The sequence below is a fragment of the Amphiura filiformis genome, chromosome 9 (genome assembly GCF_039555335.1).
Source record: "Amphiura filiformis chromosome 9, Afil_fr2py, whole genome shotgun sequence".
In the NCBI taxonomy this organism is placed as follows: Eukaryota; Metazoa; Echinodermata; class Ophiuroidea; order Amphilepidida; family Amphiuridae; genus Amphiura; species Amphiura filiformis.
In genome coordinates, this window is record NC_092636.1 from 46,955,111 (window position 1) to 46,982,632 (window position 27,522).

At 36.1% G+C, this 27,522-nt stretch overlaps 1 protein-coding gene across 1 annotated transcript in view; it reads left to right on the top strand.

Moving 5' to 3' along the window:
- Nucleotides 1–27,522, top strand: part of LOC140161062 (coiled-coil domain-containing protein 134-like) — an 85,654-nt gene that overhangs the window by 2,966 nt on the left and 55,166 nt on the right. Inside the window, 2 exon segments of the mRNA XM_072184450.1 lie at nt 10,735–10,856; nt 16,216–16,309. Coding sequence (XP_072040551.1) covers nt 10,735–10,856; nt 16,216–16,309 — 216 coding nt within the window.

Genomic DNA, 27,522 nt, shown 5'->3' on the forward strand with positions numbered 1-27,522 from the left:
GGCAAAAATGTTTTTAAAAATAAAAAATATACAAATGAGGTAGCTAATTTGCATATTTTGGAACAAAATCACATGGGATCACAAGACTGCCCCTTACCACCACCGCACCAAATTACATCTCTATAGTCTATACGCCTCACCAGTTCCGAAAAATGGCAAAAAGCGTTTTTAAAAATAAAAAATTGCAAATGAGGTGGCTAATTTGCATATTTTGCGACAAAAATCACATGGAATGAATCGTAAGACTGCCCCTTACCACCATCCCACCAAGTTACATCTCTATAAGCCTCACCAGTTCTGAAAAATGGCAATAGCGTTTAAAAAAATAAAAAAATATGCAAATGAGGTGGCTTATTTCAAATATGTGCATATTTTTTGACAAAAATTGCATTAAATCTTTAGATTGCTCCTAACTATCACCCAACCAAGTTACATCTGTATATGCCTTGAGGTCGTGTGCCATGAATTGGGGGCCAAATGCGTTACGTACTAAAAAATTGAACAATTTACATGGGTTTGTACTTAAACTGATCTAATTCATAAACTGTTCATCAAAACCCTATAAAATTATATATCACTGTCAAGCTTAGAGTACCAGGAATACACACATACAAACAATTGGTCAATATACAGGGTGCCACAAATGTCAGGGTGGAAAAGTTAAATTTTGGTTCAAAAAGTATAAAATTTTGTTCCTCTCTTATTTACTAACGTAAAAACTTTTTCTGCTAAAACCTTTTCAGATGTGCTGATAACATTGTAGGCTTCCAAAAAAAGCAAACATGTAATGATGAGTTATGTTGCCTTACTGAGATACAGGGTGTTCAAAAGTCGTACATAATTTTTATGATTTTTATAACATTATCAATCAAAACTTTTTTCCTCCAGGCCCTACACAAAAACCAGTGGCATATTTGAATTCCTCATCAAATTTCCATCAAGAAAATGCTAACTTTCACAGCAGTAGGTAACTCCTTCAAGAAATATGATAGTCAGAACATTTCGGAGCATAAATAAATACCTAGTACAGTAACGTACATAGGAAATGTCTAGAAACCATGACACAAAATGCAGCACACTTGCAACTAATTAACTTTACTTGGAGTAAAACTAGTCACACTTCAAACTAGACAGAAATACCAAAACAATGGTACATAATCCATCTCAATACCTTGCTGGGTTATGAAGTTACAGTAAAAATATATTTGAGAGTCACCAAAACAATATTCCCTATACTTTAACACATGCCTCATCCGTAGGCTCCTCATCCGTAGGCTCCACCACCCCTGACTTAACATCCTTTGATTGGCAATATCTCACAAAGTACAAATAGTATGAAAGTTTTACTTTCCACAATTTTAGCCAGATAAATTAGCAAGAAAATAAGACCAAAACCAGTTCAGTACCTCTATCCATTCTTGAGATATGTGACAAAATGTTTGGGAAAAAATAAAAAAATGTAACACCGCCACCTTTTCCTATACCCCAATTCATGGCGCATGACCCTCACCAGTTCCGAAAAATGACCAAAAGCATTTTTGATAAAAAAAATATGCAAATGAGGTGGCTAATTTGCATATTTTGCGTCAAAAATCGCATTGGATCTTATGACTGACCCCTACCACAACCCCCATCATGTTACATCCCTATACGCCTCGCCAGCTCTGAGAAATGGCAAAAAAAATAAAAATAAAGTTAAATATGCAAATTAGCTACTTAAAATTTGCATATTTTGCGCCAAAAATTGCATCGAGTCTGAAGGCAGCCCCTTACCAAGTTCCACCTCAATATGCCTCACCAGCCACCAGGTCCCAGAAACAAGCCTGGAAGCCAAAGGCATTTAAAGCTCACACAATACAAAATGTAACCCCATTACAGCATATAAGGCAAAATGCTGTAATGGGGTTACATTTTGTATTGTGTGAGCTTTAAATGCCTTTTGCTTCCAGGCTTGTTTCTAAAAACAAAGTCTGTCCCTGGTGGGGTCACTCTTACCGTATGACGTAAATATTCAGAACGGGACCCAGTGTATCAAATTACATGCAATGGGGACATCACAGGGGAAGGGTATCCCCCGCCCAACTTGAGCTCTGTCTATGCATCCCACAGTCAGTCGCAAGCGAAAATCCTACTTGTGGGAATTCTGCACTCCCAGATTTCATTTTGTCCCCCCTATTGACCCCCTGCCATGGAAAAAATATTGTTTATTAGGTGACCCAAATTTGTATCAAATTTGCTGTTAATCTTGAAGAAAGCAAACTTCAACCCTAACTGAACCAAACATCGAAAAATCATACTGAGTAAATATCACAAAATACTACATGAATAACAACTGGGCATGCCTGCATCTCATGTGATGCTATACAACGCAATCACCCTATTAAGTCAAATATGCACGGAATCGCTGGCCAGGACAGCAAAAGCCCCATGGCCACTGGTTGGAGATTGTGTGCTTGGCACGCGAGGGGTCTAGGTTCAAATCCTGGGGGTACCAAAAGACTTCTTTGTTGATTTTCTCTCCTTTTTGTTTCTTATTTAACTAGACCAATAGCAAAACACCATGGGCAGTGTTAGGGTTAAATACAAAAAGTAGTTTTTAGAATGGATTATGGTTCAGTAAACAAACAGCAGTTTTGGAGGCAAACTTGAAATTTATGCAACTTTTTTAAGCCTTGCATTTTAATTGTTATATTGTACACTGAACATTCAAAATAATAATAAAAGAAAGTCAAAATTACATATCAGAATTTTGATTTCATATGGACTCCCAAAGACCCAAAGTATGCTATAAAACACCACCCTGATAATGGATACAAAGATAATCGTGTCTCTCATTTCAGAACTGAAGATCTAGTTTGGTTATTTTGGGGAAAAATATAAAAGTGATAAATGTCACTGTTGGTACAAATTTCTAATACATGTATCTCATGGCATGGCTATGTGTGCAAGGAATGTACAATTATGTGAGGACTGAGGAGGATTGAGGAAGGTACGTGTATGTCATGTAGCAACCAATTACTTTGATTTGTCCCTTATTTCAACTCAATGCAATAAGCAAAATGCTGCAGACTTGAAACCAAATCAAGTTTTAACATTTTAAAGGAGTATTTACGTGATATGGGCCTAGCATCTTCTTTTTTACGACATTTTCAGTATCCATGAAGAATGCTTTTATTCCCAAAATATCAGTTGATTCTGATTTTTATGTTTGTGAGTTCAGCAGGCCACTGTGTTGTAATTTCGTTCTGCTGTACCAGAACAAAATACAAATTTGACAATATTTTTACTAAATGAATTAATCTGCAAGAAATGATTTGAACAAAACATAATGTAGCCAGAGGTTTGTGGTCATGTGTCATATGGTGGGGCACATTTGCGTTACAAGCACTGATTTTGATCATTTGTCCTCCTTTTCACTTAAATTGTTACATGTCTAAAACTATACATCTCACACCAACAAAACTATACATTTTTGGAAAGCTTATGTTCCAAGGAATCCAACTATGCAAAAATGAAGTTGGTATACAGGGTGCGTAAGAAAATATATAGGGTGATATCATGAAAAAAATTAATTTTACTAGTAAATTCAAAATTTCTTGCATTTGCTACTGATATGGAATACCTCAAATGTATTTCTAATTTTGTGGCAGGCAACACTATGAGCTTGAATAAAATTTATACTTTTGCTATGTTATGAATGACCAAAGTGGTGATACAGGGTGTGAAAATATACGTAACTTCACACACAAAACGTTGATTACATTTTTGAAAATATTTTCTTTAGAGTGTATCCTACATTTATTTTAACTGCATATTTGGATTCCTGGGGTAAAAACCTTTCCAAAAATGTATACATTTCCTATCTTAGGGTGTATATTTTTCAAGATACAACAATTGAAAGCCAAAACGCATGTTGTGACTGAAAATCTTGACATTTGTGTGTAAGTGAATAGGAAAAATTGAGGTTCTTGTGACTTGCGGTTCTCAGTGAATACTTGTAAACACGATTAGATCAAGTTAATAGCTGAATAAGAATAATGAATGATCAAGCTTTCATTTGAGGTATATTTTGCAAGTATAGCACACAATTTGGCAATGATATAATTTAAAATTAAAAAAGGTGCCATGTCTCCCACAGAGAATGCACATACTCCTCCACCGCTTATCCTCCACCGCTTATCCACCAGGTTTATCTTCGTTAACATTTTGGTATTTTTCACTAATTAAACAAATTGGCATTCCAAATTGAGAAACATATTTGAAAATTAGAATAATCAGGCTGTATAATGAGCCCAAAGTTGATGCAATTGGACCAAGAATAGCCCTGTGACAACAAGTTAAATCAGAAAGAGGAGAGAAAAATGTAACGTCACCAGGTATTTTGGGGTCCCACCATAAGACACGTGACCTTGTATAAAATTAAAAAATCTCAACTTTTTTTGTGAAATGTGGGGGTGGGGGTGAGGCTGTGGATCACAAAAAGCCCCTTTAAGGCGACATGGACCCACTTGACCTTGTACATGTATGCATCAATATGTAATGAATTCCGGGATATTCCAGTTGAAATCCTTACACCCAGGGAGTGTGAATTTCAAATGGGGTTACCTGAATGGGGACTCTATTTGAAATCTCTTAAAAACATTTTGATATTGTGCAAATATAGTAAAAGCAATAACATGCAATCAGAGTGATAGAAGAGCAAATAAGTAACCATAATTGTTAATTGTGAACAAAAAATGCTTTTAAGGGGGTACTACACCCCTGGCCAATTTTGTTCCTATTTTTGCATTTTTCTCAAAAATTATAGCGCATTGGTGACGGCCTATATTATAGGGGCAAGGACTACAACTACTGCACTGAAAATTCAGCAACTCAAGGCAAGTAGTTATTGATTTATTGATCAAATATTGGTTTTCCCTCATATTTGACTGTAACTCCACAACTGTTGTCTGTGCTGAAATAAAATTTCCAGTGCAGACTTAGTTGTAGTCCTTGTCCCTATAATATATATGTTACTTGCCACCAATACGCTAGAATTTTTGAGAAAAATGCAAAAAATAGGCATAAAATTTGTCAGGGGTGTAATACCTCCTTAATGTCAGGAAAAATATTCAGATTTTTCCACCACGTTTAATGTGCAACTTTTTGTTTTTGTATAGTCTGAATCACTGAACACTTTCGTATTATTAGTTGCACGACTTCAGCATTTTAGTAATCGATTAGTGACACTGACAGCACCAACTTGTGACAAGTCGACTATTGACGACTATTTGAAGGTCAGAATATGCGTTTAAGAATAAATGATGCAGGATTACAAAGACACAAAGTATTGAAACAGACATTAAGCGCTTGCTTTCACAAATGGCTCACTGACCGCATGTTGATCTTGATGGACTGGGGATTCAAAAGGGCAAATAAAACAGACATGACAGGTCTGCCTTGCACATGTAACCAATTTCAGCAACATTTGTATGAATGTCAAACAATCTGTTGGCCAAACTCTATGTACAGGTATTATTATAGTTGTCTTATTTAAAATGTATCTTGAAGAGATGATAGATACATGTAGTTGTCATTAGTCGACTTTCACTTATAAGTCATAGTCAAAAGTTGTGACTAAATAATTGTCGCAGAAAGGTCTGTAACCAGGCTACAAAATAACCGAAGGCACCGAAGGCAATTGCCTTTGGTGCCCCTTCCAGTTGCCTTGATGCCCTATTAATTGCTGCTTATATTCTTTAACATGTAATTGCCTTGTAAAATAGATGTGCCCTTTCAAAATTGCCTTGAAATGGGTGCCCTTCAGAATATTTTGCAGTCTATCTGTAACCCGATCGCAGTATCATCCCCACCCCTGATTTTTCTCATTGTTGTTGAATTTATGGTATCATCATAATCATATAGATCATATTTTTCTCATACCATTCTGATGAAATGTGTTGCTCCAAATTGGTTTATTGCCGAAGAAATAGTGAAAAAGCAGGCAAATTGTGGTTACCAATTTTAGTGAAATTTCACTCGCCCAGGAATTCTGGGTAGGCAAGGAATGAATGAAATTGGTGAATTTGAGACGTTTCACTTTGATACCAGTTCGCCCGAAAAAATATATCAATATATGTGACACGATCAAGGGAAATGAGTCACATGTCGCTAATATTAATTTTGAGATATTGGCAAATAAATGTTCAAATTCTTTTGTTTTACATTGTTTTCAGCGATTGATAAATTGACGTAACTTCACAAAGGAAAGAGGTACCAACATGGGGTTTTCAGTTTATGAAAGCTCTAAATGTCCTCTTTAGGAACCTATGTAAAACTCATTTTCGACCAGGGACGACATGTGACTCATTCCCCTTGATCATGTCACATATATAGACATCAGTGCTATAATGATATACACTTTAAATTTTAAAAAATAAATAAAAAATTAAGAAACACATAAGAGGCAAAATCAAAAAGGAACAAGGAACATCAACAAAATAAATGAGAGCCTACCCCACTAAAGAATTAAAAATAAAATAAAGAAAAATCTTTTCATAAAAGAAAAATGTGATATGTACATGTACACAAATCAACAAGAAATACTTCAGGTACCGTACAAATTAAATAAAAAAGCATGGGATCATCAACAATTATATTTGAGTGATAGTGGTACATAGCAAAATGTCTGGACATGCACTCAAATGGAAATACCAACATATATATTGGCTTGCTAATTGTGCTTATTATTCACATTTACGCTGAAAATGTTGTTGTTTTCTCACATAGATTCATAAAGGGGACATCCATATCCTAAACCAATAGGGTTATCCCCTCCCCCTTTTAATTTGTATGTGATTCTGGCTATGTGTATTTTTATTTTATTGAAAAATATGCCAGAATATAGCATGAACTGTGCAAGTGGGTCTAACTTGAATTTTCAGGGCAAATTTAAGTCAAGAGTGAAATCAAGGTAAAAAATAATAAGGTTCCGTAATATCCGAATTATAGCAAAACATGGAATTTGATTTTGAAAAGTCTACTTCCGACTCATCTTGCTTGATCGCATCACTTCACATTTCATTCAATTATGTCATAGTTAGTAGATTTTGAGTTGAATGTCAGCAACTTCCCGAACCCAATGACTCGGCATCATACACTATGGACCACGATGTCCTCATCCCAATGGCATTGTTCAATAACCTCAATTGAACAATCATAGTGCAAAATTTGATCTCAAGTTGCAGAGTATGAGTTTTAGTACCCAAATTTTCAAAGGTCATTCAATGAATGTACTAAATGTTTTGGGGTTTAAGAACTGTGCCTTGATAGATGAGCATGTTCTGGATCCTAGTGATATACCCCTAGGTTATCTTGATTGTGATATGAATACAAGGCAATGTGCACCCAAGCTGAATGCATGCCAGGAGAAGTTTTTAGTGATGAACTGATTGAGTATTTATTTTGCAGTCAGCCAGTGTTTTACTAATTTGATCAGTGTATGTATGTCTGTACATGTATAATCATCATTGAGTTATAGGCTAAACAAAAATAATGCTGTCTCAAAGCGCTTGGCAGTTTCAAAAACGAATGCAGAATGCATTTTTAACGATTTTTTTAAAACTTAATTTTGATTTAAGATGTCATTTGCGAGTGTTCAATAGTACACATAAAACTGTGGTTGAAGTACAAATATATGGATCCATTGTTTTATGCCTATAGACGAATCCAAGTAGCCAAGTCATGGTCAGGATTTGGTCGGACATCTTTGGGTAGCCGCTAGCACCAACCTGGTGTTTTGAGCGTCCGATTGTGCAAATAAAAGCCGCCTAACACCTAGAGAAGATGCAAGGACGAGGAGGGTTAATAGAATAATAGCTAATATATATATAATGGAGATAATTCCAGAGGTAATCCCGTCGCATCTATTCATATACATAGTCCTTTTGTTCGCAAGTACATCAATGCATAGATACCGCGTATAGTTAATCCGATTATTATGTCACTTCAACAACGAATAGACCATGCTGTGTGTTTTGTCGAAAGGAACTGTATTGTGTTATTCTTTTGTCTACCTGTGTTTTCGCGGAAGGTGTAAAACGGGTGATGGAATGCAGTTTAAAATTTCCGCCAAGGCGAATCATTTCACATTTTGAGTGCATTGTAGCCGACGGCTACCCAACTAAAGGCTGCTAGTCAGGTGTAGGAATGTGTGTATTTGGATTCGTCTATAATCGAATCAAGTAAATGATTTCATGATTTTACAGCAAACAACTTACAAAACTTTTTTATCCTTATATTTAAAATAAAAGACTACATGTATGCACAGGCCCATAGCCAGGGGGTACGATGCACCCCCCAATTTGCAAAAGTATACAAAAAGTCCAAAAATTTTAGAGATCGCGAGTGTAGCGAGCCAAAAAATTTAATTTTTTAAGCTTTTTGGGTAAAAAAGGTCTAAATTTGGGGAAGAAAGTCCACTTTTCACAGGATTACCCCCCTTGGAAAAAAGTCCACTTTATCAAAATCAGCACCCCCACAAAAAATCCTGGCTACGGGCCTGACTATGCAGCACAAGAGTTTCCTAGATTGATTTGACATGATTCCCCCTTCCACACACCCCTACTAATATGTAAATACCTCCAAACCAGGACCTCATTCTGCATTTGATTTAATACTATCTAACCATGGACTCACACACCCCTTGGTAATTGACACACTGTGGAGCTCACCCCCACACACCAGACCACTTACTATCCAACCGTGGCCCGTCCTATACCCCTATTATCGTGTACCTGTTTTAAATGCATTTTTACGTTATTTGCGATGTCCTGGTTATATCCAGCAGACCGAGGATGCCCACAGTCGGAGGTGTGTCCTTGTTTGTCATGTGTGTATCCATAAGTAGGTCCTCATTTGGAGGTATTTATACATGCACAAACCCCACACCATATGTAATCACCACCAAATGGGGACTGAGACTGTCCTGGTCTGACTTCATCTATACAAACAGGGCTTGTTTTTCCTTACTTGTTTTCAGATTACACATTCCATGACGTTTTTACATCATTTTCGAACATACATGTACTTACTACTTAGGTTACCCAGGTTGGTCCCCGGTTCAACTAAAATCCCTGTTTTTAAACTACAGCATGTAGTTTTCGCTGTTTGATTTAATATTTTGTTGTCTGTCCCTGAAGAAGAGCAGTTGATCTGCTTATATGCAGGGACAGATTTAAGCAGTGGCCCGGTGGCCCTGCGCCAGTGGATTTTGTGTCGGGCCAGTAAACTTCCAACAACACTGGCCCGGCGGGCCACTAGATTTTTGAGCCTGATATAACACTTACGAGACAAGATAATAATCAGTGATGGACATATTTACACAGTTCCTGCTCCGCCTGTCACCTGTAATTTATATCTTATATTCAATGATTTTTCGTATAGTATTTATATTCTTATTCTTGTGTTGCTAGCAAAAATATACGGCGATAGTAGGCCTACGTACTACTTCCAAGCTCTTTCGTGCTTTATCTGACGATGATAGCGATACCGCAAATACCGCATAGTATTTGAACCTTTGTGAACTTTTGGAACTAAAAAAGGCAGGACTATTGACTGAACTTGTGTTAGTGCCTACATATACACTATCTACATTGAGTACATTCAGTACAAAACAAATTAAAATGTTAAGGTTTGCTTGACTTTAAGGGCTCGGATAGCGACGTTTCCACATATTTTTTGTGGGATCTGAGAGCACATCATCGAATTGCATTTTGAAAACTAGGAATGTCCTGATGATATCAAATAATTTTGATTTTTTGAAATTCGTGATATAATACACATTTTATGACAAATGATTAAAAATTGATATACCCTAGATTTTTTCCCCAAAACACCAACAAAAAAAAATTGGTTTTTTTTTGCAGTAGAACATATTGAAAAAGCTGGGCCAGTAAATTTATTGCAGGGCCACTAGATTTGCCATTTCACTGGCCCGGAGGGCCAGTAGAAAACTGAAACCAGAGTCTGTCCCTGCTTATATGTGCACAGTGATTTTCATCACTTGTACACTTTTGTACTGTTTTCCTGACACTTCTGTGGGGTAATTGGCAATTTTTGGAGATCAAACTTTACCTATTTCTATGCCTAAATTGGTTGTTTTTGGTCCCCTTCTGCATGCCGTCTACATGTAGTCTGTATTTTGTTTCCCCACATCAAGTTGGTATACCTTGCTCTCTTTCTTTTCAGTTGTTCGTATGTTCAAGGTATCCTCTTGTATCATTTATTGATCCTTGATGTGTTTTGTGTCCTCGTCCATTGGATTCATCATTACTCACTTTTTTTAAAAATCCCTGGTTGAAATGTAGATTTTTTCAGCCATACATGTATGGACCAAGGGAATTGATTGAGTCCCATGTTATTATGATACACAATTTTTATGATGTTTAACCTATCAATTTTGTAAATCTTGTAAATTTATAAATGTTATTTGCCGTCCATTGCACATAAATTTATAAAACATGGGCGGTCCCCGCGTTCTTTAACTTCTGAGTGGTCCCCGGGTGGAATGTAGGGTATCACACATCCCTGTTTGGAAGTTATTACAAACGCACACTTTGTAACACAATGTTCTGATAGCAAAATTGGAGTAAATAAAATAAATAAAAGGCCATATAAATTGATGCATATTTTTAGTTATGAAATGGTAAAGCTTACAGCTTGAAATCTTTGACCTTAACATATAATTGAAATCAGATCAAAAAGTGTTCATGGAAAAGCGTCAGAGGCATCTATCTGCAGTGGAAGACATGATGACGTCATATGACTATGAACAGCAATACAAACTGGTTAATATGGTGTTTGACAAAATGCAAGAGGTAAGTCGAAAATAAATTGCCTAGTTGTTCAGATTTATGTGCGGTTGCGTTGAGGTGATAAACAGTCAAGCTGATTGGCTGATCAACAAACGTAACAATAAAATAGTTGAACCATTGGTCATACATGTATAGAGCACTTACAAGAGCGGTCACTTTGCCTCGATCTGTAGGTGCTCGACAATCACTGTTGCATACATGACACTCTAAATAATAGAATATTAATGTAAGAATTAACCAGAATGTCCTTGGTTTTATATTGGGAAATGGGGATCTCCATCATACCACATTTCCCATTTTTCTTTACTGTTTTATTTATAAGAGCTTGTCTCACTCCCATGTGTTTTTCTTAAATTTTAAAAGATCAAAACCATTTCAGAACTTGAGCTCTATTTTAATACTGTTCAAATCCTCTTGGGTGGCATTGGCTTGACCAGAATATTTGGCACTTTTGACTTGCTTCCCCCCTCCCCCGAGCCATATTCTAACTCTGTCCCCGAACAGAAACTCCCAACTACCTCCCAACTGTCCTATACTCTCCCTTTAGTAATTTACAATTAACACTCTGATGGTACATTGTCATATATTTAAACTGTTAGGCCTAAAAAAATTGTTTGATTGGCGTAACATTTAAACAAATTAGGGTAGATAGGTCGGGATTTTTTTTCTACTTTTAAAGCTGTAAATTGCGTTTGATAAAGGCCTTGGAACTTTTTTCTTCTTTTTTTTTTTTTTTTAATTCGATTTTTTTAATTCAATTTTTTTAATTCAATTTTTTTTTAATTCAATTTTTTTTAAATTTATATATTTCTTTATTTATTATTTTGTATTTAGTATTTATTTTTTTGCAAAAAAACCCCCAAAAACGTCTAAAATTTTAGGATCGGTCGGGTTACGCCAATCAAACAATTTTTTTTCAGGCCTTATAGCACACAAAGGAATGATGTTGTATTTCAACATGATGTTGAATTTGTAATTACAAAAGCACCACCAGCTTTCCTCCAGTGATCATGTTTTTCAGAGTGCTTTAATAATTGAAGTGATTTGGTTCATTGCTCTTGTGAAACGGGCTGACAAATTAGTAGTGTACATGTATATTTCTATAAATGAGATAAATTATAGCATGATGAATAAGTATTTTTTGTATGCTACTGATTATATTGTTGAATATTAATATTAGTAGACTTTAATTAGCATATTTAAAGTCTACTAATAATATAAGACTAATAATACTACATTAAGGACATTTAGTGTCCATCAGTTGTAGAAAAAAAGTGCTATCAACAATAGATAGCAAATGAAGAAGTGTTAGGTAGGTGGGTAGTATAAAATAGTGTTATTGGTACATAGAAAGATTGTGTATTATTACATTTGTATACCTCATAAATATTCATGAGCAAATCATGCCACTTTATTGGTCAATCGCAATTGACATTTTATGACCGATTTCACTGTGCGATAGTTTTCCCCATCTACAAGACAACCTCATTCCCATAGATAAAGTTAGGTGTAATAAAATAAAAAATACATGAATTAGAAGAATTTTTTGACTTCAACACTACTTCAAATTTGATCGCTTACTGGGAGCGCTTTCACAGACTTAGAGTTTGGGGTGATAGGCCTGTAGCCAGTACCTCAGGAAAAAGTTTTATCAGTAACAGATACTGGTTGAAGTGGTGTGTTTTTGACAGTATACAGCATAGTAGATTGCTAGTTGCTATGAAGAAGTGTGCTATCAGCAGTAGATAGCTGACGAAGTAGTATGCTATCAGCAGTATATGTATTGTGCCATCACCTGTAATTAGTAAGGAAATAGTGTGCTATCAGTGATAGATAGCTTAGACTATGCCATAGTCGATTTTTGATAAATAAAAATGTTATTAATCATGATGAACGCATTCAGTTGAACTCGAAATTATACTGATATTTAGTAGGCCTACATCAAAATACTAGTATAAAATGGTTATGAAAAAAAGTTTAGGCTATATAATTATATTTGTGACAGTAAAAGTAAAGTATAGGCCCTCACGTGAGGCTTATATTATTGAATGCAACATATCATAATGGCATAATTATAATGACACTTCAATACTGAACAATTCTAATTTTAGAATCTGCCAGTTTATTATCCGAAAAACCGACTATGGACTTTCACTTTTAAGCAGAACTTTACCCCGGGACTCACACACTGTCAATCATACTTGTTTATCAATAAAATCTAACCACAAGACTAAGCATGGTGGTACAATACACGCTAGATGCATACGTTCATCCACCAGCACAAAAGCGCCGCATTCCCTAGATAGTTGTGTACCATGTAATATAGTTATAATGGTACCAGTAGGCCTACGCGTCGGGAGGATTTAAACAATAACGAGATCTGGGCGACCAATCACAAGCCAGATTCATTTTTAAAGATGCATTACATCATCACCAATTTTAGTTAGGCCAGAAATTGGCCTAACTCTCAAGGCAAAGTCAGTAGTCCACTTGGGAAGCTAACAAACAGAGGGCGTCACGGTGACTGAAAAGATCAGTTGTGAAAATCTATCAATTGTGCACTCATTAAATGTAATAGCCAGAGTAGTGCACAATTGGCAAGTGGACTACGGAGAAGTCTATAGATAGCTCAGCTCAGTAATGAAGTATTGTGATATCAGCAGTAAATAGTATTATCAGCAGTAGATAACTGATGAAACAGTGTGCTATCAGAAACATATAGCTCATGAAGTAAAGTGCTATCAGCAGTGGATAGCTGCTGAAGTACAAAAAACAATGTGCTGTGCTATTTATTTATTTAGGCCTATTTATTTATTTATTTATTTATCTATTTATTTATTTATTTAGACAGCTGATGAAGTAGAGTATTATCAGCAGTAGATCGCTGATGAAACAGTGTGCTATCAGAAATAGATAGCTCATGAAGTAGAGTGCTATCAGCAGTAGACAGCTGCTGAAGTACTGTGCTATCAAACTAGCTGATGAAGTAAGAGTGTTCTCAGCAGCAGATAGCTGATGAAGTAATGTGCTGCAGAAGTAGAGAGCTGATGAAGCAGAGTGCTATCAGCAGTAGATAGCTGATGAAGTAGTGCACTATCAAAAGTAGATAGCTGATGAGGTAGTGTACTATCAGCAGTAGATAGCTGATGAAGTAGTGTGTTATCAGCAGTAGATTGCTGATGAAATGGTGTGCTATCAGAAACAGATAGCTCATGAAGTGGAGTGCTATCAGCAGCTGCTGAAGTACTGTGCTATCAAAGTAGCTGATGAAGTAGAGTGCTATCAGCAGTAGATAGCTGATGAAGTAATGTGCTGTCAGAAGTAGAAAGGTGATGAAGTAGAGTACTATCAGCAGTAGATAGCTGATGAAACAGTGTGCTATCAGAAACAGGTAGCTCATGAGGTAGTGTACTATCAGCAGTAGATAGCTGATGAAGTAGTGTGCTATCAGAGGTAGCTGATGAAGTAGTGTGCTGTCTGAAGTAGATAGCTGATGAAGTAAAGTACTATCAGCAGTAGATTGCTGATGAAACGGTGTGCTATCAGAAATAGATAGCTCATGAAATAGAGTGCTATCAGCAGTAGATAGCTGCTGAAGTACTGTGCTATCAGAAGTAGCTGATGAAGTAGAGTGCTATCAGCAGTAGATAGCTGCTGAAGTACTGTGCTATCAAAGTAGCTGATGAAGTAGAATGCTATCAGCAGTAGATAGCTGATGAAGTAATGTGCTGTCAGAAGTAGAGAGCTGATGAAGTAGAGTGCTATCAGCAGTAGATAGCTGATGAAGTAGTGTGCTATCAGAAGTAGATAGCTGATGAGGTAGTGTGATATCAGCAGTAGAAAGCTGATGAAGTAGTGTGCTATCAGCAGTAGATAGCTGATGAAGTAGTGTGCTACCAGAAGTAGCTGATGAAGTAGTGTGCTGTCTGAAGTAGATAACTGATGAAGTAGAGTGCTATCAGCAGTAGATAGCTGGTGAAGTAGTGTGCTATCAGAAGTAGAAAGCTGATGAAGTATTGTGCTATCAGCAGTGGATAGCTGATGAAGTAGTATGCCATCAGCAGTTAAAAGTTGATGAAGCAGTGTGGTATCAGAAGTAGAAAGCTGATGATGAGTTGTGTAATGCATGACTGGTGTACCCTTTATGAATTTACGCATGCGTAAGTTGGGACTTGATGTGTGCAGTAACAAAAAACAAATAATTTCCGCCTATTATCAGGGACATACGAGGGGGTATCCAAAAGTTTTTGACATCACCCAGAAGGAAAAGAGCTATATTGATGAAATTTTGTCAGTGTAATCACTGGTCCTTATGTACATTATGGTCCAAAAATGGTCTCATAAGTATGTTTACTTTCTTTACATGGGGCACTAGATGGGCAGTAGGTGCATAACCTGCAATATGGTGAAAATTGAGGCATGCATCATGATTAAGTTCCTGCATTTGAAGGGTTAGGCCTACAATGCTCAGAAAATCTATGATGAAGTTAAAGCAATCTACAGTGATGATTGCCCATCATATGGCACTATTGCTTTTTGAAAAAGGAATTTCCAAACTGGCCACATGTCCCTCACAGATGAGCCAAGAAGTGGGCGTCCATCACTTACGGATGATGCGCCACAGTGCAAAAAACTCAAGAAAGTGGAGGATCTTATCACAAAAAGGTTATGCGCCTACTTCCCATCTAGTGCCACCTGTGAAGAAAGTAAACATACTTATGAGACCATTTTTGGACCATAATGTACATAAGGACTAGTGATTACACTGACAAAATTTCATCGGTATAGCACTTTCACTTCTGTGTGATGTCAAAAACTTTTGGATACCCCCTCGTATTTAACCGGCGGATTTTCAGTGTAAAATGTAAGTTGGGACATGTGCATAAACATGATCCAAATATGCCTAATAAAAATCAGGTTTGAACAAAATCAACCAAGTTCATGAAAAAAAGATTGTACATTATGATATTGATGTGTGTGAAATTTGTATAAATACTTTTTGCATATTTGTTTGATCAGAGAAATGTCTGTTATGGGATCATAATTTTAGCTAGCTACTTAGCAGTTAGGGCTCATATTGAAATTCCCTTACACAGGAAGGTGTGCGCCATCCTGCAGCTTTCCTATGCTAGCCTTCTTTTGTTAAAATCCTGGGCAGGGTGTATCACTGATGCATATATCCATCCGTTTTGTGACCAAGCTTTCCTGAGGCGCGCGTTTAGTGAGGGGAATCCTGCCTTCTTTCTGTGTGAAAACGTGGTAGGGTATTTCAATATGAGCCCTTAGTACAGGAAGAATTCTTTCATATGAGAAAAAAATGATACAATGAAGATATTGCTGTTTCTATTTGTATTGCATGCAGATGTACTCCCAGTCTCGTAGGACGTTAACAGAGTATGGGTTTGAGCCAGGGATGCCTTTCCCAGGTGGCGATGCCAAGGGAGAACTTCTAGAAGGTTTGTATACATTTGTATCTTGGTCTGTCTGTTTCTGAAATACTTCTTTTTGTGTAAATTTACTACATATTCTATCATATGTGATGCGATCAAGCTGAATGAGTCCGATGTTGATCAGAATCAAAGTTCAGTTTTTAATTTTATTACGTGAGCCATTCTCAAAGCTTTATTTTGCTGAAACCCAAATCATAATCAGACCTAGGGTTCCACAGTTATGGCCATTTTAGTGTTGCTCAGAACAATAAAATACAAAGGAAGTTGAATACTATTTTTATTGGCTATATCTCAAAATCAATTTTTCCCAACATGTGACTCATTTTCCTTGATTGATCACATCACAAATGTGCAAACATTGGAATCATTGGAATCTTATCGTTTTGTTCATATTCATGTGAAGATGTGATATTGTAAATCTGAACTGAACTGAAATATTTAGATGGTGAGAACAAATTAAATGTGGTCAATTGTGGTAACCACACTGAAAGTGTACAATTATAGCCTTGTGGCAGTTAAGATTGGATTAAACACTTTCTCTTGACTCAAAAGGCTGACAGTAAAATTGTTCACTTGATTGTTGGGAGGGGCCTTCTTTTCCTCATTCTTTGTCTTCAAATCTGTTTCTCACTTCTCTTTCCATATAAATAGCCCAGCATGCTTATGTAGATTTTTTAGCTTGGTTTGAGGACTTTGTTTGAGTCTGGTCCCATCAGGACTCAAGTGTGTTTCCACATGGAGCAACTGTCTAAACAAACAATGTATGTACTATCCTATGGCCACACCCCTTACATTTGCAAAAGTATAAGAAGGATCCCAAAATATCATAATTTGTGGGCGTAGCAAGCAAAAAAAATCAGGTTTTTTATGCTTTTGAGGAAAAAGTCCACTTTTCACATAATTGCCCCCTTTGGAAAAAAATCCACTTTTTCAAAATCAGCACCTCCCCAAAAAAATCATGCTTATGGGCCTGATTAAAACTGCTCAAAAACTCAAAATTTGGAAACAAAAGGGTTTTTTTAAAATTATAGTCTCAATGTAAGGTAGAAAGCATAACATGTAAAGATTGGACCTCGCCCATTTAAAGGTGGGTAACCTGATTGACAAAATCATCCCCTCACTTTACATCATCAAAATGCTGATTTTGGTATCAGGTGAAAGCTCATATTTTTCTCATTAACATGCTTGAAATTAGGCGTTCCAAATTGGTATATTTTTGGAGAAATCATCAAAAAACTGTCGAATTAGTCTCAAATGTGGTATACCATATTTTAGATTAATTCAACAGTTTTTTGATCATATCTTCGGAAATATACCTATTTGGAACTCCTAATTTCAATATGTTAATGAGAAAAATAGGATCTCTCATTTGATCTCAATTTATTACATGATCATGATGACTATCATTAATAAAAACACTGTAGGCTACCAAAATCATGCTGTATGAAATGTCAGTAATTCCATAAGGAATTAGTCACATTTACAAGACACATTTACATGTTCTTTTTGCATCAATGTTTGAAAGGGACGACATTTTATGTTATAGGTAAGTTTTAAAGAATTTGATTTTCCAAATATATCAGGTCACCTTCCTTTAATCTAGATTTGTAACACTTCTTAAACATAAATTTTTTGATGACATACTGTATTTTCGTAAGTTGTGACACGCTAAATATTCAATCTTAGTGGGAAAATTGCTTGACTTCAAAATGTAACAGTGCCATGTCAACCCCATCTCAGGTTTTGATAGCATTAATTATTGACAGGTGATTTTCATCACATCTGAGACCAGTCTTGTTATAATCATTGTTGCTGCAGACATGGTTGTTTCAGATATGTTGAATAAATAATTCATTATTATACATTCAATTAAAGCCATATTATAACACTTGCTGAGGAGAACGCCCTAAAAAAATTTTAAATTCAGGTTTTTACATGATTGTAATGTACTTTAGTAAACAAAGATTCTCTGCAAAATTCAAGACTTTAGGTGCTGTAGTTTTTTCAAAATTGGAGATTTTGAATAAACCGCCGGAACCGTCATTTTATTATTACAATAGAAATATTAGTCGAACGCATATGCGATGTCAACACAGTACTACGTACACGGCGTGCGGGACACACACACACTCGCGCCAGAGGATCGTATCATATTACAACCGCCGGAGTAACATACATTGGCGCTAGTAGTAAATTCCAATTTTCTTTGCTTTACCTCACTTGTTCGGCTCAAAATTAAAAGGGACATATCTAACAGTAAATGCTAACATTTTATTGAAAATGAATACTAATCTATTTTTAAAGAAATGTTATAATATGGCTTTAAATAGACACAACATGATGTGATCATGTTTGTTAAGATACTATGAAAAAACATCTCTCCTTTTACTAAACCTATAAACAAGCTTTCTCCTAAAAAAATCTAAAATATTTGTATATTCAAAATGGATTCAATTTTGGAATCATTAATCCTCTGAAGTCTTATATTACAACACAATGTGATGTCTGTGTTTTAGTTTGTTATTGATGAATGGGGCATAATAGTGACATTATGACATACATCACCCTAAATGTCATGTTTGTCAATGGAAATTGTTTATTCTGCATCTCAGGAATTAATTTGACCATAAATGTTACATTTATTTTTACTTCCATATTTTCCTTTCTTGTATATATATATATATATATATATGAGAAAATGCCCACTTTTGTGACATTTCAGTTTGGAAAGTTAAAAGCACCTGTACAATGTATGCAAGAACCTGGTAAAGATGAATCAATTAGAAACAATTTGAATGTTGCCAAATTGAAAAACTGTGAACAATATCTTACGGAAATAACAATCAGTAGAAAATTGAGTGGTTGAAATGTCCGGTTCTTACATTATGCAGACTGGCAGACTGTGGCAGACTGGCAGACTGTGGCAGACTGGATTGTTGCATGTTCATGAAATACTTTCCATCATTATAAAACTGTAATTTTTTACAACAGTTGCTGTGTAAACAGGTACATCCCAATGTCATACTTAATAATTGGCCATGCGTTTTGAGTTGGGCCAGTAAATAGGTGGAGATGTTACATGCGCGCGACATTTTAGGGTTCATCTTTTTAATTTTCTCAGTTAATATGCAGCCTATGTAGTTAAATTTGGTGTCAAATTAAAGCTTGTGATGAGACCAATACAGTAAACCTTAAAAAAGTTGTAAAAAGTTATTAACATTTGAATAATTTGCATCTAATTAGCATAATGTGCGGGGTGGAGGAGGATCAGGAGGAGGAGGATCAGGAGGAGCAAATTTAATAAAAGTGACCCCAGGGGTCATAGGATGCAAGAGGTCCATTTCTTTTTTCACATTTTTACAATTCACTTTCAACTGCATACTATAACACCATACAATCATATTCCAGGTAATTTAATTTGCTTTGAGAAGCAATTTTGCATATTTTATTTTCCGTTCTGGTTACACATTGAAGTCAATGGGAAAATATGCCTTGAAAGAGGCTGGCGTAAAATCATTTTAATTTTATTGAACCCTATGATGTTATATATGTATTTAAAGCTCTGAATGAGAGGAATTCAAATATGGAACTTTTAAATATGTGGGGTGAAGCTAACTTTTTTTTTTAATTTGTCAAATTTTACATTTTTTCCCCAAAATATTTGGTATTTTCAGTTTCATAACTCCTTAGTGTTACACCCTGTGTCATTTTAAAGTGCATTTTTGGATTCCTTGGTTCATTTGCAGCCAGAAAATGTATACTTTTATATATGTTGGGTATAATATGTGAAAGATATTCATATCTAAACTAAAAAACATGCGATTTTCATCTCGCGAAAACATGTAACGCATTACCGGCCCAACTCAAAACGCATGGCCAATTATATGTATTCAATTCAATTCAATTATTTAACAAAATACCCCTATTGTATTGAGCAATATATTTGGGTTGACCCTCATGCTAGGAATTCATCCTCTTGTGTTCCTAATCCTAGTATTATAATGGATAATAGTGTCACTAGGATCCACAACATGCTCATCTATCAGGGGCACAGTTCTTTAACCCCAATACATTTGTACATTCATTGAATGACCTTTCAAAATATGGGGATAAAAACTCATACTCTGCAACTTCAGGTCAAATTTTGCACTATGATTGTTTAATTCAGGTCATTGGGCTATGCCATTGGGATGCAGTCATTGTGGTCCATAGTGTGTGGTGGCCTAGATTTATGATAAATAGGATGGAAAGTGGTTGTCAAATCTTAATAGTGTTTAGTGACTCTATCACCCTACAGACTTTTTATTCGATGTAAAATACTTGATGTAACATATCTACTGTATTTTTTTTAAATCTATTCCCATTCTATTTTCAGTATTTAAATGTTTAGGGGCTGTGCAATAATTATGAGCCCCCCAATGTGTGTGTGTTGGGGGGGGGGTAAATTTTGAAATGGCTCGCCAAAAATTGCTTGCCCCCCCACTCGCCCGCCAAAAATTCTTTGCCTCCCTCCCTTGCACATCCCAATTTACAAACCTTAAATGGTCTTGATAAATGTTGCGGCGATCGAGCAGGAAAATTTGCATATTAAATCGTTTCAGTACCGTACCGTTTTCCTAAGCCTTTTTAGCACGTTTTATTCAAAAGGCGCCCCATGAATGTGTGCCAAAAATCGCTTGCCCCCCTCTCGGCTTGCCAAAAATTGCTTCCCCCCCCTTTCGGCTCGCCAAAAATTACCCCCTGAATTTTACCCTCACCCAGGGCTCATAATTATTGCACGAATGAATGTTTGATGACATAAAAACGATAATATATTTTTACCAGATATTATACGTAACATATATCGATTTTACGTCAGACATTTTGTTGTAGCTTGTTGTCTCGCTTTCCTTCACACCAATTTTTATGAACCTGCAACAATCTGTGGCAATTTGAGCCTGTATGACCCTGACATGACCTTGATAATTTTTGTCCACCATTAGGGGTAGTTCTAACCTGACATTACTACCACTAGTATACCAAATGGTATATTTTGATACTAGTTTCATATTCTAACCCAGTCTGCCAGTCTGCCCCAGTCTGCCAGTCTGCATAATGTAAGAACCGTTGAAATGTATCACTGTTTGGTACCCCTGTGAAGTCATTGTATAAATGAACTTGATGGAAGGAAACATGTCTAATTATGGGCTTCAATTTCAATTTCCAGGTGCAATAAACTGGGGCATCCACAGGTTTTGGTCAGGTAAAACTAATGCTTGGACTTTGTGTGAGATTTACCACAGCAAAAAATACACCTGCGTTTTCTAAAAGATGCAAAAAAAAAAATCTTGCAAGAGCCAATGTTTAAATCTCTTTTGGAAATGATCACATATAAACCAGTCAATGGTTATCAAAATTCATGAACAATTTGAATTATTTTGGAGATGATGTTTTTATTCAATTGGGTAGGAAAATTGGGGTTTTTTTATTATTATTTATTTCTTCTTTAACCTGGGACACTCAATCAGTTGAAAACACAATTAATCATCTGTTCTTCCTTGAGGCCCATTGTATGGGCTTTTAGATGAAATCAGAATAAATGCAGGGTTTTCCAGGTTTTTTCATTTCATTTCATTTCATTTTATTTAGGATTCAAACCAAGGATAAAAAACACAGAAAAAAAGCACACTTATTTCCACTGTGGTCCTTGATGAGCCTAAGACTTAATGGTACAAGAATAAAGAAATATTTGGATTGCACTTTACTTATTACACACATCAAGGTGGTACCACACCCCCTGACAGATCCTGTGACCAGTTCCGCACTCCTCCCAAAGGTGTCTGAAAGAACATCAGTCAAAAGCGGCGCATGCAATAGTAGTCTGGACTTTTCCAGAGGGGATGCAAAGGTGGAAAGGCAACTGTCAAGGGGGCAACATTTGACAAAATTTGGCCAATTGGCTAAAAAGTACAAAAGGCCATAAAAATCTTAAATCTTATCAGGGTGGCCAGCAGCATAATGGGGGTGGTGAGACTTCTCATGGGGGAAGCATCCCCCTTGGCTACGCCACTGAGTGCATGCGCAATTCTAAAATTATTTGTTTGTTCCCTCACACACATAAAGTGTACAGCAGTAGTTTGTGTGTGATGCCGGGGCCCTTACAATACCCAGGCAGAGGAGTACTCTTGACAACGGTTGAAGTACATGTAGCCATATACTTCTTAACTTTCTTATCATGGTGCTGATGTCGAGGACAGATTCAAGTGGGTTTGCCATGGAAACAACTCTTCACTGTGTTGCACGTTTCGCATTTTGTGTCGTGATGCTCTCTTGATAAATCATTTTGATGATGCAGAGATACTTTGATCGTTTAGGAAATGAGTCGAGGAAGTTAAGAATCGCATTTAGATTTCCATAGGTCTTTGCTGTTCTTGAGTTTTAGAGGCCAATGAAAATGAAATTTTGGGTGTCCCATCCGTAGAAAAAAGATGCACATGGGGTAAAAATGACACCCCTTATATCAAGCCTTGGGTTACTCCTTAAATAAACCATACCATTCTTCTTGTATGTTAGCTTTCAATGAGTGCAATCAACTCTAGGTCATGCTCCCCACCTACCCACCTTAAACAGGAAGCCCCACTTGGTCAGTTCTCCACAGAAGAACTAACAATACACCTGTGACCTGTTACTTCGATGGCAGACAGAACTGAATTTACATGGATAAATATTAACCTTGACTAATTGCCCTAAGGAACTTGACCCAAAAGTGGGGCTTTCACTTTAGTGCAATAAGTTAGAAGTACTGTGGCTGACCAGAATATATGTATTCATGAAACCTGTCAGATTTGAACACTTTTAGATCAAGCTTATGTGATGATTTAGCATATCATGCAGTGGCAAAAGTGAAAGCATTGCAGTAGCCTGCTTGCTCCATGCCTGCTTGCTCCATAGAAAATGTATGCAAAACAATAAGTAAGAGGCCACTTTTATTGAGAGCTATGGATAGTTTCACAGGGGTCACATTTTTTTCAAACAAAAGCCTATAGCATCCCTGACCATGGATCAGATCGGGGGGGGGGGCAGCTCCCTAAAAATCCTGATAGAAGAAAAAAGAAAGCAATAATTACCCTCTTCCTTTTTAGCCTAATATATAGGGTAAAATTGCACAAATTTACCAGCTTTGCACATACATGCCTATCAAATACTAAAATTCATCTTTATTTTGGGCTAAAATAGTCTGAAATTAAAACAATTTGGGGGTTCGAACAGTAACATTGGAACAAAATGTGCCTCCCCCCCAAAAAAAAAATTGAATGCTTCTGTTGCCACTGCTCCTCCATGAATGACAAGCTAACAGTCAACTCTAAAACAAAGGCAAGCTTGTCATTATATCAGATGCCAAAGAAAAAGAGATGTCTGCCAATTGAAGGCAACTTGAAGCCCTTGTAATGGGGATTTTTATTAGGACATACATACATGATACAGTTGAAAAATCTGTGGTAAATATTTTGCAACTGCACTTTTTTTTTCATGAATGAGCCTTTCATTCTTCATTCCTTCTTCAACACCCGGGGTACTCTCAGTACAAATGACCATACGGGACGTGCATAAAATATGGGTAGCATTTTCAGCCTTTTGGTATATCAATGACCCTTTTTCAAAGCCTATTTTGGTATGAATGGGTCCTTTTTTCAAAATTTCCTCAATTTTTTCGGAAAATAGCCAAATTTGTCCCTAATCTAGCCAAAATTTTCAAAATTTTCCCAAAATTTTGGGAAAATTTGTAAGAACTTAGACAATTTGGGTTAAATTCAGCCGAAAATTTTGACTATTGGTATATCAATGGGTACAAATTTCTTTGAAAAAGTGGTATATTTATGGGTCCACTTCTCAGCGGCACCTACCCAAACCAAACTTGAGTACCCCCCGGGCTTCAACAGTGTCAGGTAGAAGGGTCAAAACCAGAAGTAGGGATTGAAAAATATGCAAAAATTAAAGTATCCCCAAACTACTCAATATTTTGTTCAACTTATGCTGATTTCTTGGTTTCAGCAACAGAATTCCTTTCAGCTACTGTTCAATCTGTTCTGTATGTAAAATAAAGCTTTCAAGCCATGATTATTATGTACAGAGCTATGACTGTGTTTACACATGACAGTGTGCGTGACCATGCACATTGAATACTTAGTCAGGACCAGAAGGCTCCCATCAGAATTAGAATGCAAGAAAGGTATATCTGCCATCAGAGGTTGATTCTAGGAGAGATATATTACCCTTCCCAGAATCCTTTGCAACATGATGCATCACCTCATTACATTAAATGACACTTCTATTACTTTGTATAGGTTCCCTTTGTAAACATGGGTCGATAGTCAAGTCATATTTTGCAAGATCTAGATGTGCTCTGTTCATTGAGGTACATTGTGTCACTATCGACCCGGCCATGTTGCACGTACTTAGCAAATCAGTACAGAATATTGAAATGTGAGAAATGCATTATGGGAAGTGTAAGATACCTTCTGTGGGTTGATTCAGTGTCTTTCCAGCATACACCACAAAACTATTCAGTGTTACTACTGAGCAAACGGTTGACTTGACCGGTAATGCAGATTGATTTGAGGAATATGTGATAATGGCCCTCCTAGAAACAGATTGGGTAAAGAGTGTTGGAGGTAACCTTGCCATCAACTGTCAACTCGGGGTGGTCACTCCAATTGTGGCATGTACACCATCCGCGATAATCAACTTTTGAAAAGCACCCTAAACAAAGATTTAACCCTTGGCTAAAACGATACCCTAAACAGGTAACACACACCTGTTTTACACCCAAAACAGGAATTTTATTCCTTGCATCAAATTTCATACCCTAAAATTGTATTAGCGTATTAGCACATTGCAATTTTGCTACCTTTTTTTTCAATTTTTCATGTTTTTGACACCCTAAACACGATACGCGATCGTGCCTACCCACGAAAAACTACCCCTTTAACACGTTTTTATTAAGGATGGTGTACAGGCCACAATGGGAGTGACCCCCTGGGACTGTCAACCACCTTTTTTGGTGTATGGTTAAAAGTGGGTAATACCCACTCCCACTGTCATGCCCAGTAGAAACAGTCAGGGTGATGATTTGTGACACCATAAGTCACTTAAACTTTGACAAACTATAGCACAAGCACTCAAAATCTGACCTTAAAGCAGCTTGAAGGTGGTCACAAGAAGTTTTTCTGGACTTCCACTCTCCCACTATCTTGTAAATACATGAGTAGTGAATCGTTACCCTGCATTTGCAGGAGCAACCCGGTTGTCGGTGAGAGGATTAAAAATGCAGGGGCATGAAAGGGAGATAATACGGGGTGCTAAATATAAACACGCTCATTGTGTAATTTCAACAGATTTGTTGCATTCATGTACAGGTTGAAAAAAAAGGCTGTGTAGAGGAATATATTCTCATTTGAATTAATGAATGAAACTGGATAATGTTTATGATAATATGGGCAATTCCAAGCAACATCATTCTGCAACATGAAATTCTTTTTAATGCTGCAGCCAATTAGGTAGCAACATCATTCCGCAACGCGAAGTTTGAACATAAAATGCAGCAGCCAATTATATCGGTGAATAGTATAAATGAAAACTATTTTTGGTAAGTGGAAGATTTATATAAGGTGGGAGAAACTTTTCCAAACGACCCTAATTTGCATATGGTCATTTTCACAGTAAAGGGTGTAACTTTTGATTTTTAGGGTCAAAATTTCAAACCACTTAAATATGTTTCTGTTTACTGAAATCATGCATAGAAGCAACTTAAATTCCAGTAAAATAATGTTTCAAGGCTTAAACCTTTTGATTTCTAATAAAAAAAATGACATTTCCATAACATTTTGGTTAAAATCTAAGAAAAATGTATTTTACATAAGCTCAGAAAATTATGACATGAAAGCTGGAATACATGTGAAATTCCATTCCAAAGTAAGTCAACAGATATAAGTTACATTTTATACCATGTTTTGCTTTGTTTGTAATTGCAGTTTTGAAATTTTTTTTACATAAAGTGTCATTTACAATGGAAATTTCCCAACCTTAAACATATTTTTTAAGTTTTAATTGGGTTCACAAAATAATTTGAATGTCTAACTTCATGTACAAATACTACTTGATAAAAGGAACCTCCCAGCCAAGTTTCACAGAAATTGGAGTTATTTTTTAGAATTGGCAATTCAAGCGATTTGTGTTTCGGAGGCTTCAGTTAACAACACAGGTGATCATAAAAGTAAAATATTTGGCTAACTACTGCAAGTTGACATGAAAAAATAGGTAAAAAATATCACAATTACCAATTATCATGCTTTGCTTCTAAGTATTGAATTTCAGTTGTGACAAAAATTAAATTATCACAGCAAGTCATTTTTTTGTTTCGGAGGCTTCATGTTAACAATGGCTAAACATTGCAGAAGTAGTTTTTTGAAAACAACACTGTTGGGATCATCTAAGCTGTTATTTTCTTGTGTGTATTGAATCAATGTTTCTATGCGGCAGATATTGTAGATTTATAACATGTTAACTTTTTTACCCATTTGTTAAGTATGGTGTTTTTTGCATGTGAAGCCTCCGAAACAGGCTTTTTGGGTATCAGTATATTTTTCAAACATTAACCATAATATCAATTTTTTTTTAAATTTATGACATTCTGCACATACCAAGTAACAATTACAATGCAGATATCAGTATGAAACACTAATTTAAATATGCATAGATGATAATTAATCTTATTGTTGTTTCGGAGGCTTCATTTGTTTCGGAGGCTTCAATTGTTAACGGAAAGTTTGTATTGGGTCCCATTTTCAAACGGTGATATATATCTCCACGATTTAAAAACAAGTGACTTGAGGATCTACTTTGCTACATTTTGATAAATAGATTGGATGAGCTCTTTTATTTATATTTGCCCAAGCTTGCTGAACAGTTTGTTTTGGAGGCTTCAAAAAAGTTAAAAGAAAAAGGGCTCTTTGAAGTCAAGATTTTATAAAAATCTTAAAAGCTTGCAAATCAACTAATTTTTGTTACCCATTTCAAGTTAAGATATCAACTGTTATGAATCAAGAAGAAGTGAAGAAATAACCAAGAATTATGAACCAAAGCTATACCCACAAAGTTTGTTAACAATTGTTAACGGAAAATGAAGCCTCGAAACGACAAATATCAAGTCCGGTTCTCAAAAATACAGGGCTGTTCACAAT